The sequence below is a fragment of the Dendrobates tinctorius genome, unplaced genomic scaffold, assembly GCF_039654945.1.
Source record: "Dendrobates tinctorius isolate UK_male_01 unplaced genomic scaffold, ASM3965494v1 ptg000032l, whole genome shotgun sequence".
NCBI classification, from domain to species: domain Eukaryota; kingdom Metazoa; phylum Chordata; class Amphibia; order Anura; family Dendrobatidae; genus Dendrobates; species Dendrobates tinctorius.
The window spans coordinates 16,403,033-16,420,947 of NW_027361700.1; the positions used below are offsets into that span (position 1 = coordinate 16,403,033).

At 41.1% G+C, this 17,915-nt stretch overlaps 1 protein-coding gene across 15 annotated transcripts in view; it reads right to left on the bottom strand.

The window, feature by feature from the left end:
• Positions 1-1,452: 1,452 nt before the first annotated feature.
• SRCIN1 (SRC kinase signaling inhibitor 1) overlaps positions 1,453-17,915 on the bottom strand; it is a 673,416-nt gene continuing 656,953 nt past the window's right edge. For 10 of the 15 annotated variants that reach the window (XM_073572493.1, XM_073572495.1, XM_073572494.1 and 7 more), the window contains 3 exons: positions 11,224-12,417; positions 9,292-9,435; positions 1,453-2,592 (listed from right to left, as the gene is read on the bottom strand). In XM_073572493.1, coding sequence (XP_073428594.1) covers positions 2,461-2,592; positions 9,292-9,435; positions 11,224-12,417 — 1,470 coding nt within the window. In that variant the 3' untranslated portion in view covers positions 1,453-2,460. Of the gene's footprint in view, positions 2,593-9,258; positions 9,436-11,223; positions 12,418-17,915 lie in introns of all 15 variants that reach the window. The other 5 variants (XM_073572502.1, XM_073572505.1, XM_073572503.1 and 2 more) reach the window with 3 other exon arrangements.

Sequence of the window (17,915 nt, forward strand, 5' to 3'; positions counted from 1 at the left end):
GTCTATAAAAAATTGGCTTCGTTCAAAAAACTCAGATGATTTTTTTTCTTCTTTGTCATCCTTATGCAATTTGTTTTTACACATCAGCAGTTATTAAAAATGTACAAGACTAACAGACTACAGATTTCTATATTAAAGAATTGCAAAGTATCCGTAAAAATCCGGTGCGAAACGGTGGCCCTGTATAGAATCCATTTTTCTGTGTGCACCCATAGCCATGAATGAGTGAATCTAATCTGACACACAGGCAGAATTAGTGAATGCTGCGATATCCGCACTGCCCCACTTAATTGGTCTGAGTGCTGTCCGTTTTTCATGGACAGCACTCGAAACGAAAATTTGGTTGTGTGAACTTGGCTTAAGAAGCGGTGTTACTACAATGGGTGCAGGGATTCCAATCGCACCCGGGCCCTGGAACCCAAAAATCCTTTTGGCTCATATGAAAAGATTAATACTATCATAGAACCATGATATTTCTGGGCCCTGATGAAGACTTTGCATTGGCGTCCACAAGGTTTAGGTTACGCCATGTGGCTTAAGGGTTATAGAAATACAAAGCAAGGCCTTTCTGACATAGGTTTCCCCACCAGCAACAGATTAGGGGGCCCATCTTTTGGATGTATGCTGTTGCCTATGGGCACTTCCTATGTTATGACCTAATCCTTTTACAATACTTCATTAAATAAATGTCTTCAAGAATATCCAAGAAAATAAATAAATCTATTGATATTTTAATGCTCTCGTAGATCGATACAATTTCTTTGGAAAGTGCTACTGATTTGTAGTTGTGCCGCACTATTACTGGGGGATATTTAGGGCAGTGTATGCTACAGAAATGACATAACCTACAGCCCCTAATAGATCCATTCAGGTCAAGAAATGTCCAGAAATATGATCCGAGAAAGGATACTGGACACCCGTAGCACGATAAGACATGATCGGCCGATATGGAAACCCTGAACGGACCATAAACCCTGCTTTAGGTTTTATAGGTCTGGAATAAATCTCTGGAATTAAAGTTTATGACCCTATCCCTCATATAGAATTACCCTGTTCAATCGACCCCTCTCGCACCATAGAAGGAAATATTTAAAATTGTACATATATATTTATATTCTGTATTTATTTTATATATATTATGTATATATTTAGGTTTGTTCGTAATACAATAATAATAATTTAAAAAAAATAATAATAAGTAGGACGTTTTCGCTGAATGGAAAGGTTCTGAGATTTTGTGATGTGACCGTATAGGTTGTTCATTATCTTTATATAAACTCCATTTCTGTTTGTACAAAAAAATGAACAATTTAGAAAAACCAGAAGCGAAGCGCACAGTGCGTGATTGGACAAAAGCAAATGAAATAGTGTGACTTACTCTCCAGGTCTCTCTCCTGTCCATGTAACACACTTTCTTAGACACACAATTCACCAACACACACACTTCACATATAGTGTTATCAATGTCTGTGCTTATATTATACAATGTTACACAGGAATGTCCTACAAGTAAAACTCTAACAACCCATAAGGAACGCCAAGAATAATGCAATAGGGTGATGATTTTGACTCCTTTTGAGTTTCTGACAATCCTACTGATAATGAAAGCCACGGAACGTCTCTACCTTGTGCCCTGAAGTCCACCTTCTGCCCCCTCGCCTACGACCGGTCAGAAAATAGGTATTGCTAGACAACGATAACAGTGTTGGCGTCACCAGTCTTGGCATCTCACACTCTTGTGTGAGTGATCATGTAATACCACGCACCTGGTGACATGGAAGCCACCACTTTTTTTCCGTCTGTGCTTTTATTCAATAACCCAGGCGGGGCACCAAACCCAGACTTACCTTTTGTCTTATACTTTTGGGCTACTGTGAAAGTGTGGGTGCTGTACAAACACCCAAAAATACAATCTGCTCTCTTGGGGGCGGGAGGGGTAAGGGATGGGGAGGTTGGGGTCTTTGCTTATTGCTGGCAACGCAACACACACAGATTTAAAAAAAAAAGATCATCCTGACATCTCTAGATTCCACAGAAACTACAGGAACAACAAATAAGTTAAGCATTGAAATAAAAAAAAAATAAAAACAAAAAGCAACATATAAGGCTCGGGACCCCGAGATACTGTCCGGTAAAGTCCTGGCTTCCGAATATTCATATCTGCATCATTTGGAAAGATGAGCAGCTTGCAGGTGTGGTAACAGTCACGCCTGGAGAGGTGGGAGGCAACATGGAACGCGCCGACTGTTGTACATCGTGTCTCTCACACTCCGCTCCACGTTTTCAGCCCTTTGTGGTGTCAGGTTTCTCAAAGCTGATAAAACGCAGAGGGGAAAAATCGGTGAGAAGGCTCGTAGCCAGAAGAAGTTGGCCAACTTAATAGTCCACACTTCTAGGAGCATGAAGGAGAATTCAGATGAGAAGAGCACAGCTGAATAAAAACTTGCAAAGTAGATAATTTTAGAAGGAAATAGAGGAGTTCCTTGAACCAAAGGAAGTCAGTACAGGGATAGAGGTTCGAGAAGGTGCATTTTTATCCGATCCAGGGTTATTCTCATTTACACTACCAGCTTCTTTAGATGGTCTAGCTGCCTGTAAAGGAGAGTGAGAAGTAGACTGAGGAAATTAGGATGGTGACATTTCAGCCAAGACACAGAAGAGAGACATCAGGATTCTGAACCAATGAAGTCGATGAGAGAAGTGACGTAGAAAACGAAAGATCATTAGTGACAGAGGCACAAAAGGGACATTAAAGCATTGTCTGACTAAACAAATTTTCATGTGCCCTAATAGGATATACATAAAAATGGGTGCCCTTATTGGGATCTCTCCCACTATTGGGATCTCCTCTCAGAGCCAGAGCTGTACCAGCTTCTTCCAATGCAGGGAACCCATCCAAACTTGAAAGGGAAGTGAATGGCTGGCACAAATTCCAGAACAATTAACTACTGATTCCCGATAAATCCCGAAGTAACAGTCAAGTTACTTTCTAAGCTGCATCTATGAGTTGTCAAGATGACCCCATGTAAGGAATATTCCGATCTTAGTATAGCAGCAATGTGCTATAAGTTTTTATTACCATAGTGATAAGTGAACGTACTCAGATAATGTGTTATCCGAAACATGCTCAAGTATTATCTCATTATCTTGGGTGTGCTCGAATAATATGTTTGAGTCCCTGCAGCTGAATATTTTGCAGCTGTTAGCCTCAACACATGCAGGGATTTCCTGTTTGGTAGGAAATAACACGTTATCTAAGCATATTCGGTCATCACTATTCCTGGTTAGAGATTGGGGAAACCCTGGATGTTTGGGTCCGGTGGGTTCGGCTGAACAGTTAAACAAAGTTCGGGTTCAGGTACCAGAACAGTACCTGGACCCAAACCCCATTCACCAGCCCGAATAACCAGTGTTTGCCACGCTGTCATGTGCATGACAGTGCGGTAAACAATGTCTCTGACTGGCGGTAAACTCATTGCCGCCGGTCAGAGAGCCACGGTTCCCACACTGTCAAATGTTTACCTCAAGTCACTGGCATCGGCTGATGGACTACTATTTCCACTAGCCTACGCCTACTGCCACTAATAACAGTGAGAGCAGGCTGATGAGTGTATAATGAGGGTATTCATCAGCCGGGGCCTGCGCTCTAAATAAATAAATTTAAAAAAAAAAAGGTGTGGGTTCCTCTATATTTCTGATAACTAGCCAGGCATAAATGACAGCTGTGGGCTGCAACCCTCAGCTGTCTGCGTTAGCAAGGCTGGTTATCAAGAACAGAGGGGTCCCCATGCCGCTTTTTAAAATTATTTAAATAAATAATTAAAAAAAAACAGCATGGGGTCCCCCCATATGTGACAACCATTCAAGCTAAAGCAGACAGCTGGGGCTGGTATTCTCTGGCTAGTAAGGGACCATGGATATTGGCCCCCTCCAGCCTAAAAATAGCAGTCAGAAGTCGCCCTAGAAAAGGCCCATCTATTAGATGCGCCAATTTTGGTGCTTTGCCCGGCTCTTCCCAATTGCCCTGTGGCGGTGGCAAGTGGAGTTCATATTTGTGGGGTTGATATCACCTCTGTATCTAATAGATGCGACTTTTATGGGCCTTACCAGCCTGAGAATACCAGCCCCCAGCTGTCTGCTTTAGCTTGACTGGTTGCCAAAAATGGAGAGAGACCCCACGCTGTATTTTTCAATTATTTATTTAAATACATTTAAAAAACGGTGTGGGGACCCCTCTATTCTTGATAACCAGCTTTACTAACGCTGACAGCTGAGGGTTGCCTAGCTGATTATCAAAAATACTAAGGAACCCATGCCGTTTTTTTTTTTAAATATATATTTATTTAGAGTGCAGGCATTGGCTGATGAATACTCCCATCAGCCTCTGTCTGCTATCACTGTTATTAGCGACAGCAGACATAGGCTGATGGGAATAGTAGTCCCATCACCGACGCCAGTAACCGTAGGCAAACTTTTTACCTCCGATCATAGCTGCAGGTTCACGCTGTCAACTGACAGCATGGGAACCACATTTGTATGACCAGTGGTTATGATTTTACCGTCGATTAGAGGCAGTGTTTTCCGCGCTGTCGTGCAAATGACAACGCGAGAAACACCTGGTGTTCGGGCTGCTGAACTCAAACAGCAACACGAACTTCGTGGTGTTTGGGGTCCGTGCCCACAGTAGGTGTTCGGTACGGACCCCAAAATTTACATCTCTAGTCCTGGCTTATCAGATTCTGGTCCTGGGGTTATCAGACTCTGGTTACACCATTGGGTTTGCTCTGCAGTTCAATGCATGGTGGCTGACCGGACACTCATGTGTAGGAAAGAACACTATAGGGGACATGATGTTAAATTAGAGCTGGTGTTGCTTTCATTCTCAGATATTTTCAGGGTCCCCCATCAAAGTGTTTTCTAGTAAAATTTCATCACCATAACATAGGAATACCTGATTAAGTAATGCAGAGAAAATACATAAATATATATAATGAAATAACAGTATAAAAGTAAAGGAGGATGGTGGAAAGATATCTTGTAATAGTATGGATCTATAGATGGAAATTCGTATCTTTACGGTTCATAGACCAAAGATTATGGTAGAAGGCAATGGGCTAATGAAAAAAAATAAGATGGACTAGCAGGGCACTGATGGGGAATGAGAGAAAGTTGAAGATCACATGATGGTTATCAGGACTAGGACGGAACAGGTAGATAGATGGAAATGGAAAGCCAATAAGGGTAAGGGTGGGCATAAATAAAATGCAGGAAAGTTTATCACAAGATACTGACTCCATTTATACAACAAAGGAAAAAGAAAAGTCACACAAAAGAAAATTATAACAAATCACACATGGCCTCTCATCAGAAATATGGCAATTTGAGTAGGTGAAGGGGATGAAATGCAATTTCAGGCAAACTTGAGGCATAAAAAGAACAATAAGTAAGAGAAGAGTGAATACAAAAATAAAACAAACTTAAGAAATAAACGATATAGAAAATGTGAGACTTGGCAACAAACACAGGGCAGTCATTCTGTGGCCTGAATTATTATCCTTTCAAACGGACACATTATTAAAGGGCTTTTTTTTACTGATGAACCATCCTTGGGGTGCAGGGTGTTGATGCCTAACCTACATACAGTTGTGGCCAAAAGTATTGACACCCCTGCAATTTTGTCAGATAATTCATTCATTCGTTCATTCCTCACCCAAGAATCTGCAAAAACCCTAGTCCATGCCCTCATCATCTCTCGCCTTGACTACTGCAACCTCATGCTCTGCGGCCTCCCCTCAAACACTCTCGCACCCCTCCAATCTATTCTAAACTCTGCTGCCCGACTAATCCACCTGTCCCCCCGCTATTCCCCAGCTTCTCCCCTCTGTCAATCCCTTCACTGGCTCCCAATTGCCCAGAGACTCCATTACAAAACCCTAACCATGACATACAAAGCCATCCACAACTTGTCTCCTCCATACATCTGTGACCTCGTCTCCCGGTACTTTCCTGCACGCAACCTCCGATCCTCACAAGATCTCCTTCTCTACTCCCCTCTTATCTCCTCTTCCCACAATCGCATACAAGATTTCTCTCGCGCATCTCCCCTACTCTGGAACTCTCTACCACAACATATCAGACTCTCACCTACCATCGAAACCTTCAAAAAGAGCCTGAAGACCCACCTCTTCCGACAAGCCTATAACCTGCAGTAACCACCGATCGACCAAACCGCTGCACGACCAGCTCTACCCTCGCCTACTGTATTATCACCCATCCCTTGAAGATTGTGAGCCCTCGCGGGCAGGGTCCTCTCTCCTCCTGTACCAGTTATGACTTGTATTGTTTAAGACTATTGTACTTGTTTTTATGTATACCCCCCTCACATGTAAAGCGCCATGGAATAAATGGCGCTATAACAATAAATAATAATAATAATAATAATAATACTCAATTTCTTCCTGAAAATGATTGCAAACACAAATTCTTTGGTATTATTATCTTCATTTAATTTGTCTTAAATGAAAAAACACAGAAAGAATTGTCCTAAAGCCAAATTGGATATAATTCCACACCAAACATAAAAAGAGGGTGGACAAAAGTATTGGCACTGTTCGAAAAATCATGTGATGCTTCTCTAATTTGTGTAATTATTAACAGCACCTGTAACTTACCGGTGGCACCTAACAGGTGTTGGCAATAACTAAATCACACTTGCAGCCAGCTGACATGGATTAAAGTTGACTCAACCTCTGTCCTGTGTCCTTGTGTGTACCACATTGAGCATGAAGAAAAGAAAGAAGACCAAAGAACTGTCTGAGGACTTGAGAAACCAAATTGAGAGGAAGCATGAGCAATCTCAAGGCTACAAGTCCATCTCCAAAGACCTAAATGTTCCTGTGTCTACCGGGCGCACTGTCATCAAGAAGTTTAAAGCCCATGGCACTGTGGCTAACCTCCCTAGATGTGGACGGAAAAGAAAAATTGACAAGAGATTTCAACGCAAGATTGTGCGGCTGTTGGATAAAGAACCTCGACTAACATCCAAACAAGTTCAAGCTGCCCTGCAGTCCAAGGGTACAACAGTGTCAACCCGTACTATCCGTCGGCGTCTGAATGAAAAGGGACTGTATGGTAGGAGACCCAGGAAGACCCCACCTCTTACCCCGAGACATAAAAAAGCCAGGCTGGAGTTTGCCAAAACTTACCTGAAAAATCCTAAAACGTTTTGGAAGAATGTTCTCTGGTCAGATGAGACAAAAGTAGAGCTTTTTGGGCAAAGGCATCAACATAGAGTTTACAGCAGAAAAAAAGAGGCATTCAAAGAAAAAAACACGGTCCCTACAGTCAAACATGGCGGAGGTTCCCTGATGTTTTGGGGTTGCTTTGCTGCCTCTGGCACTGGACTGCTTGACCGTGTGCATGGCATTATGAAGTCTGAAGACTACCAACAGATTTTGCAGCATAATGTAGGGCCCAGTGTGAGAAAGCTGGGTCTCCCTCAGAGGTCATGGGTCTTCCAGCAGGACAATGACCCAAAACACACTTCAAAAAGCACTAGAAAATGGTTTGAGAGAAAGCACAGGAGACTTCTAAGGTAGCCAGCAATGAGTCCAGACCTGAATCCCATAGAACACCTGTGGAGAGATCTAAAAATGGCAGTTTGCAGAAGGCACCCTTCAAATATCAGGGACCTGGAGCAGTTTGCCAAAGAAGAATGGTCTAAAATTCCAGCAGAGCATTGTAAGAAACTCATTGATGGTTACTGGAAGCGGTTGGTCGCAGTTATTTTGGCTAAAGGTTGTGCAACCAAGTATTAGGCTGAGGGTGCCAATACTTTTGTCTGGCCCATTTTTGGAGTTTTGTGTGAAATGATCAATGTTTTGCTTTTTGCTTCATTCTCTTTTGTGTTTTTTCATTTAAGACAAATTAAATGAAGATAATAATACCAAAGAATTTGTGTTTGCAATCATTTTCAGGAAGACACTGAGTATTATCTGACAGAATTGCAGGGGTGTCAATACTTTTGGCCACAACTGTAGTGGCCATCAATAAAAAGTAGGAGCCAAACTCTCGAAGGCACTGGATTTTACAATGATGAGAACAAAACAAATGCCTCAATTCTTTATAGAACGGTGTTTTGCTGTTACTCGATTATTCCTCCTGAAAATGATTGCATACACTGAACAATGTTATCATTCCACTTTTCAGTGGAAAGTGCCCCTATACAGTCTGTCACGCTAGATGTCGATTTATTTCTGCATTTTCAGGAGGAATAACAGAGGAATGAAAAACTCAGAAAGTATATATTTAGAAAGCATGGTCCAGAAATTGTCACTTCATGGGGATTACTAGCAGCATATAGTTACTCTCATATTCTTCCTCTACACTTTTGTATCATGGGTCTTTTAGTGAATGATAAGCGCCATTGTACGCAGGGAATGTATCACCCAGATTAATTTTTTTGCAGTTAGTGATACAAATTGTTCTTCTAATCTGTTTTGATTTTCAAATTCTGAAGTTTCTTGTTTTTGCTCGATAACGACCTGCAATATGGAGCTTTAGTTATTGTATTGATAGAATAAAGTAGATATATACTGCACCCTATTTTGTATTGTTAACCATCCATTTTTCCCCAAAAAAGTTTAATTATGAGTTAAGCTTGGCTCCTATCTCTTCCCCATTTCACTTGAGGCCTGTCTATCTTGCAAGAAAATATTAAGTTAAGGGTACCATCATTTTTTTTAAACCACAATTCAAAGTGATGTCTGATTTTTATTAGTTGATATTCAGTAAATTTAAACTGAAAGTTACTTTTGGCAGATTCCAGTTATTTCAATTGACCATTGTGGGGTTTTTCTTATTTTAACAGAAAAGTACTAACAATTTTGTCCACGTCTGTAGGGGTTCGCTTCCACAGTGATCTGAGTTGCCATTATAATGAGATGACCAGTGAAGAGTGATGTCTACAGGACTGGAGGTGTCAGCATGTTATGCGGCTCCGTGATCGGAGTTAAAACTGCAAGACTTCAAGATATATTTTTTGAAATATAGATAGCCATACAGATAGTGTGCCCATTGCAGAATAGCTCAGCTCTTCAAGTGAAGAGGTAGGCCTGGTGAGACGATACCAAAAACCCAACAGTTGTCTTACATTACACAGATGGTGCTGATCTCAAAATGGCCCTGGTGACAAGGTTTAACACACAGACTGATGCAGGATTAGGATGAGATAGGAGAGGGGAGCCAGTGTGTGCTAACCTTGTGCTCACATCTTCTCTAGAGATAAACTACCTGCTGGTGGCCCTGGATCCTCATGTACTCCATCCTTTGTTTGGAGTGCTTGTTGCTCTTGTCTCCACTGCTTTGCTGGACGCTCTTTAGTCGTGAGCCAACTGGATTTACCATCTTCATTGGTGGAATTGACATACCTCCACTCTGCAAATAAAAGACCAAAATGTTAAAACAAAATGATGAAGCTTCTCATAGCATGAGCCTTAAAAGACCAAATATATCTGAAAATACTGCAGGCTTGCAAAATGCAGGTCAAGGCCAAGGCCCTGGTTGTAACCAACCGTCAATGAACATGTATGTAGCAACCTGAACCAAATGGCAATGCACATTGCATGCAAAAAAAAAAATATTCCAGATGGGGTTTTGTTGCTCTGTTTTCTGAATGAATGTTTGGTCAGGACACGAACAGTGCCAGCAGATACAGGTGTGAACTTGAGACTGCATTCATTACACACTGACAAGGTCAGAGAGGAACGTGACTGTTTCCCATTACTTATCTGCTTCCTACAGCTCAGTTTTTAACATTCCCAGACCATGCATGTCATAGAGAGAGGTAATAAAGTGATCAATGGGGTCACACACCTGTGAAAGCATTGCCCAATAAGTGAACATTCTCCAATTCTGACTTTCCCTTATTTCCAGTGCACACAGTCAGTAATGAGGGTGACATGTAAAAACTGGATGAGAAATCTGGTATACGGCAGCCTATCAGTTCAGATAAAATGTCGCTATTGGTGGAAGAAGGTTGAGTGCCGCTCTTCCATACAAGAGTAACTGACATGAACAACCCATATAAAATTCTCCCAGTGTCATTTAACATTTCGACTTTGTACACCAGGACAAAACATAGGACAACATGTAAAGAGAACCCCTGGGGGCAAAGTTCCCATTAACTAGGCCTCACATCTGAGTTGCTGAATGGAAGGCAACGAGTACTAACAAAAGCAGAGCTACAAAGAGCATGGTGAGCGAGTGGTCTCCTGCTTCCATATAAACATAGCACGTATATGCAACTGACACTAGTGGGGGCTTACAGCATACAGATTTTTACCGATCCCATTTGAGTTCACTAGTATTTCCATAGGTCTACGTGCATTACCTCTCTTACTGCCAGAGTTTTATCATCTATATAAATGATTACCTACTATATCTACTGGATATGCTTCATCCAACTGATCCTGGCTGAAGTCTTGAGTCCAATGTAAAACAAGAGACATAAGTGCCTTATTCGGGCGATTGGTGGGGGGATTCAAACTGATCTAACACTTTTGTAAACCAGACTCCTTTTTTGTTTCATCATACACTATGTGTACTGGTTACCTTTTTAAGGAGACCACACATCTATGAGAACCATTTTTTAAGCAATTCATTTCTGTCAAGAGGGTTAACTACAATACATATTGATTTGGACATGAAGAGCGTGTGTTGTTCTCCAGATACTAAAATAAGGAAAATAACATTTTTAAAAGAAAACTCATCATGCTACCCACTCATCTATGGTCTGCTGATATGCATGATATATATACACTTCAGCAGACCCAAAGCAGCCAAATATTTAATATGCATGGTCCTGGACAGTTCCCGATGTAAGGAAAAATAAAGGATTGGTCATGTTGCATTTCATCATGTGTGATTCTTTTATCCTGCAAATGTCTGACAGCTTCACATTTTCCTCTTTCCCTTGAAAACACAACCACGCTCAATGTTTTCTGGATATGTAAGGAGGAATAGGTGTCAGTGGAACAAGTGTTCATGTGACAGCTATTGTAAGTATGAAGGAAGCTTAAATTACATATTGCAGTTTATACAAAAAGAACAAACATGATTATATCATTATAAAGAGTCAGGCTCATTATTATAAAGAAACAGTCCCAAATCTATTTGTGAAGATAGAAATTTTTGGGCAGACTTGATTAAAAAAATGAAGAACACCTTAGCAATCTGAGGCTTTGGTAGCAAAGGTGGTTTCATTTTCTGGAGGAAAGGGCTGTCCAACCCTGTGATAGGTTTTGCATTAGAGCTTCCACCATTCAGGTGACCAGATAACCTTTCCTGTTCTTTCCTTGACTTTATCTCCGCATGAAGGCGATGCTCCGGTGGGACATCGTGCTCATTGACTGCATAAACACCAATTGCATTAATTGTGAGCTCCAGTTCTCGAATGCTTTCCTCCAGGCTATCCAGCCTTTTGTATGTGTTCTTGCAAATGTCCATGCTCTTCCAAGCCTCATGGTTGACAGACGCACTCTCCTCAACAACATGTGGAGCACTGCTTTCAGTGTTTGCAGCAGAGTTTAACATTTTTTGAACATCGATGACTCTAAGTTTTGAGTTTCCATCAGACTGAATAGGAGAAACCTCCGTGTTGATCTGTTTAGCAACATCAGAACTTTTGATTGTTTGAGGCTTTGATGCTTTCGATTGTACATGCCTGGGTTTTGGCACAGGAAGACTTGGCTTTGATATATTTGGGTGCTTGTCAGACGTGCCCATTTCTATCTGACCATCAAAATCATTAAAGGAAGGACTCTGGTCTGTGCTTTCTCTATAATTTGTATTTCCCATTTGTTTTTTTATTTGTTTTTCATGTTCTTTCATCTCCATGACACCAGTCTTCACGTTCCACAACTCTCTGTGGGCTTCCTGTGGACTTTGTCCTTCATCAGACAGAAATGAGACAGGACTGGTCTTAGATTGAGCACTGTCATTATCTTTGGTTAGGACCTGTTTTTTGATTTCACAGAAGTGTTTAACTTCTAATAACTTATTCTTCTCCTCTGTCGATAATGAGACTATTCTATTATTCCTGATCATGAAGCCTACACTATCATGTTCTGTGTGTTTGAAGCACTCATCTGGCATATTTGTACAATCAGACTCATCTACATTGTCATTTTCTGACAGGCCTGTGTCTTCAATGGTAGACACCTTGTCCTTTACTACGGCTGAGCAGGACCAATCTGTCACTTTTTCCAGCAAACCATCGCTACTAACAAGATTAGCAAAACAGCAGTAATTAATTTCATAATTTTCATCTGGGGGTGATGGAGGATTGGAAGACCACTCTGTCAAAATAATCTGTGGCAGCGAGAGTTTCCTACTGGTCACCGGAGGGCAAGATAATTCCTAAAAGAAGGAGACAGAAAATTAGTTTAGGAATATGGCATTAAATATTCATAAGGAGATGAACATAGCTGCACTGGGGTCCTATTAAATCTGATGATTTCTTCTTAATATATGGATAGAACAAAAAACAGATAAATATTCTTTTAGTGATATGAATTAACACTGAGTGGAGTGCAGAATTATTAGACAAGTCAGTATTTTGAACCTATCATTTTTATGCAGATTTTCCAAATCCAAGCTGTATAAAGTTGAATGCTTATTGGATGAAGAAGATCAGGTGATGTGTACTTGTGTAAAGAGGAGGGTGCGGCCTAAGGATGCAACACCCTTTAACAAGGTGTGTAGAATTATTAGGCAGCTTGTTTTCTTCAGACAAAATGGGCCAAAAAAAGAGATGTAACTGACTCTGAAAAGTCAAAAATTCTTACAAGTCTTACAAAGGGATGCAATAGAAATTGCTGAGATATTGGGACAAAATCACAGAACTATCAAAAGTTTTGTTACAAATAGTTAACAGTGTTGTAAAAAAAAGACACACATTCACTACCAACAATTTGAGAAGAATCAAACGTGAATCGACCAGGAAGCCATTATCCTCCAGTGCTGTCATATTGCAGAACTGCAGCCTTCCCGAAGGCCCAGAAGCCCTTTTTCATTTTGCGTTTCTGTTTTTCGCTCCTTTTCTTCCCAGAGCAATAACTTTTTTATTTTTACGTCAATATGGCCATGGGCTTGTTTTTCGCAGGACAAATTGTACTTTTGAACAACACAATTGGTTTTACCATATTGTGTACTCAAAAATGGGAAAAAAATTCCAACTGCAGTGAAATGGAAAAAAAAAGGTGCAATCCTACAACTGTTTTTTTTGGATTTTTTTCTTACCATGTTCACCAAATGCAAAAACTGACCTGACATTATGATTCTCCAGGTCATTACGAGTTCATAGACACCAAACATGTCTAGGTCCTAAAAAATCCAATATTTGTTAAGAAAAAAATTAAAAATTGCATCATTTTCCGAGACCCATAGTGTCTACATTTTTCATGATCTTGTTTTGGGTGAGGGCTTATCATTTTGCGTGCCGAGCTGGTGTTTTTAATAATACCATCTTGGTACAAATACGATCTTTTGATCACCCGTTATTACATTTTAATGCAATGTTGTGGCGATCAAAAAAAGTAATTCTGGCGTTTTGACATTTTTTCTTAGTCTGTCAGCGTAGCTCTTTCCTTGTACAAATACTTGGACTTTGTAACATTAATCTGTAGCAGGTCCAACGACTCAGAATGTGCCACATTATGTGGCGACAACAAAATCTGATGCCACGAACAGGGAGTTGCTAATCTGGAGGACCGCTGATCCAACTGCTTTTCAACATGCTAACAAATGGACAACTTGGGACAGTTGCAGCTAAAGGTAAAAAGCTTTATTCTTACACTACCTGAACTTGTCCCTCTGTCCAGGTTTTGGTGTGTGTTGGGTAAGTGTATCCCAGATCACTTGATCTATTCATAGTAGGTGGATCCATTACTGTTAGACAAAGAACCCTGTGGAGAACTTGTGTACTGTGTTGAATTCCTGTGTTGAGGTTGTATGTTGTGTATGAAGTGTGGATTTGGCATTTCACTGGTCATCAGTCTCTGGTGCTGGATTGTATCATAGGTGGATTGGGTCAATCTGGGGGGAAAAAGTAATGATTAGTGGATTGTACCCAGTGGAGCCAATGCTTGTGATTACTGGTGGCAGCCTCCTGTAGTATAAAGAAAACCCATATAGTTCTGACCATTAGACATAGGGGCCAAAAGTTTTTGTCTGATTAGTCTGGCAAGGAGAGACAGAGAAGAAGATCATAGCGAAAGGAAAGAGTCCCCGCTGGTTTACCTCTCTAGTTGTGTGTTCCTGTTGTAAAAGAAAGAACAAGGGTAATCTGTCCAATATAGGGCAAACCGACCAAGGTCGGGCTGCTGTCGTGGTGGTGAAGGAAAGAAATTTGTCCAGAAAATGTTTTGTTCAGCATCTGATTGTCCACCGGGTGGGAGACTTAATGAGGATTTTTGGAAAAGTGTATTGAAGCAGAAGAGAGGATTTTTAAAGGATGCTAGCTTGTGAAACCAATATCAAAAGACTGACCGTCACTTCCAAACAGAAATTAGGTGTGTACAGGTGCTTACTAAGAGTAGCCATCTCCATATATAACTAACAACCAGGGGAAGAGTCTTGAGGAGATCATTTGCATATTCCCAGTGCCTTCTGGGATAAGTGAAGAGTCTCCGCGAGCTCAACGATCACTGGGTTTTGGCCGTTGCAGCTGAAAAGAGGAAATCGGAAAACCAGGGGAAGAGTCTTGAGGAGATCATTTGCATATTCCCAGTGCCTTCTGGGATAAGTGAAGAGTCTCCGCGAGCTCAACGATCACTGGGTTTTGGCCGTTGCAGCCGAAAAGAGGAAATCGGAAAACCAGGGGAAGAGTCTTAAGGAGATCATTTGCATATTCCCAGTGCCTTCTGGGATAAGTGAAGAGTCTCCGCGAGCTCAACGATCACTGGGTTTTGGCCGTTGCAGCCGAAAAGAGGAAATCGGAAAAACCGCGCGCCGAATTTTGGCTCATCTTTCATCGTTTTTAAGAAATCTCAAGATGGAAGAGGCCAGGAGCCATTTGGTGAGCTGCATTTCTTGCTACATGTTCACAGATTTACCAGTGGAAAAGCCAAACTTCACATGCCACAAATGCAAGCTTGTGTCCCTGTTGGAGGAAAAGTTGCAAAATCTCGAAGAGAGGTTAGCTACGTTGAAGATCATTAAGGAAGGTGAAGAGTTCTTGGACAGAGCAGAATTATCTCTTCATGTTACAGAAAGAGAAGAAATTCGAAGTGCACCTGAAGAAACAGAGGAATGGAGACATGTGACCCAGAGAAGCAGGAGGATCAGGAGGCAGTCAGCACCCATACTGCTCAGGAACCAGTACCAGGCCCTCACGCAGGAAAATGATGAAGAATTACATCAGGATAAGACTTTGCCAACAAACAGCAACCTTGTACGCCTTCAGAGTCCTCCTGGATGGAGAAAGAAAAATGTTGTGAAGAAGAAACGGAGAGTGGTGGTCATGGGGGATTCCCTGTTGAGAGGAACAGAGGCCGCTATCTGCAGACCGGATATAACTTCGAGAAATGTGCTGTCTTCCAGATGCAAAAATTAAAGATGTGTCTGACAGGATATCAGGACTCTTCAGACCTACAGATGACTACCCATTCCTGCTACTACATGCGGTGACAAATGACACCGCAAGAAACGACCTGGAAACCATCTGCAGAGACTTTGAAGACTTAGGCAAGAAAGTGAAAGAACTGGGAGCGCAGGTGGTCTTCTCTTCCATCCTCCCAGTGGATGGCCATGGAACAAGGAGGTGGAATAAGATTCTGCAGGTGAACAACTGGCTACGTCGATGGTGCCGTCAGCAACGATTTGGATTTCTGGATCACGGAGTGAACTACTTATACGATGGACTACTTGCTAGAGATGGGGTGCACCTTACGAAGACTGGAAAGCATGTATTTGGAAGTCGCCTTGCTACACTTGTAAGGAGAGCTTTAAACTAGAACAACATGGGAAGGGAAGCAAAAGACCAGAAAAAGCCATACACCTGACAAATGCTATTGAGAACTCTGCTATTAGAAGTGGAAAGGAAGAACAAAGACGAAAGAATCTAATTAATAAAAATATTGGAGAAAGAGAAACCCATCACAAACTATAATGTTTCTATACTAATGCACAAAGCATGGGCAACAAACAAGGAGAATTGGAACTACTAACACAGGAAAAGAAATATGATGTCATTGGAATCACTGAGACTTGGTGGGACGATACACATGATTGGAATACAAGACTAGAAGGATATAACTTATTTGCAAGAAACAGACTTGATAAACGAGGAGGGGGTGTCGCATTGTATGTTAGAAACGCGTATATCTGCACAGAGATCCAAGCTTCAGAGACTGGGAGTTCTGTGGAAACTGTTTGGGTAAGAATACAAGGACAGAACAATGGAAAGGACACCATTGTAGGCATTTACTACAGGCCACCTGTGCAAGCTGAAGATATGGATGAACTCTTTATGCATCAAATGGCCAAGTTCTCCAAAAAATATGACATAGTTGTCATGGGAGATTTCAACTATCCAGACATTTGTTGGGAATCTCTCTCAGGCAAAACTAACAGGTCAAGGAAATTCTTATCCTCTCTTGCTGACAACTTTATCTTCCAAAAGGTAGGGGAGAAAACAAGGGGAACTGCTACCTTGGATCTAATCCTTATAAACAGGGAGGAAATGGTTGAGGAGGTAAAAGTGGCTGGGACCCTAGGAGGTAGCGACCATGCTATTTTAGAATTTTGGATAACTAGAGGCGGAAGACCTGTGAAGACTCAGACGTCAAGGTTAGATTTCAGAAAGGCAGATTTTAAGGGATTCAGAAAGAGAATTGGAGGGATCCAATGGCTGGATATCCTTAAAGACAAAAATGTCCAGGAAGGATGGGAAATCTTGAAAAATGAAATTCTCAAAGCGCAGTTGTTAACAATTCCGAAAAGAGGGAAGAATAGGAAGCATTTAAGGAAACCAGGATGGATGAACACAGAACTTAAGCACATGCTAAACAGGAAGAAAAAAATGTTTATAAAATGGAAAGAGGGAGGCATATCTAAAGAAGAATATAATGCTGTCTGCAGAACCTGCAGGGCACAAATCAGATTAGCTAAAGCTGAAAATGAATTGAGGCTTGCAAGAGATGTCAAAAGCAATAATAAAGGATTTTGGGGATATGTCAAAAGTAAAAGAAAAGTCAAAGATGCTATAGGATTTTTGCAGGATGAAAATGATGAAATGGTAAGACAGGATGTTGAGAAGGCTGAACTTTTAAATTCCTATTTTGCATCTGTTTTCTCTCAGAAAGGAAATGTAACATCACCTGTTATTCACTGTCCTATTAAGGGAATAGAAGAATCCAAGATATCTATAAACAGAAAGATAGTGAGGAAACACTTAGCTAACCTAAATGAATTCAAGTCTCCAGGTCCAGATGAATTACACCCCAGAGTACTGAAGGAGATAGCAGAAGAAATTTTTGAACCCCTCTCCATAATCTTTGAAAATTCTTGGAGAACAGGAGAAGTGCCAGAAGACTGGAGAAGAGCAAATGTTGTTCCTATCTTCAAAAAGGGGAAGAAGGTGGACCCAGGCAACTATAGGCCGGTGAGTCTGACTTCTATACCAGGAAAGATCTTTGAACAAATTATTAAACAACATGTATGTCAATACCTGGATAAGAATGAAGTGATTAAACAGAGTCAGCATGGGTTTGTAACTAATAAGTCATGTCAGACTAACTTAATTTCCTTCTATGACGGTACCACTGATTGGGTGGATCAAGGAAATGCTGTAGATATAGTATATCTTGACTTCAGCAAAGCATTTGACAAAGTCTCTCATACAATCCTTATTGAAA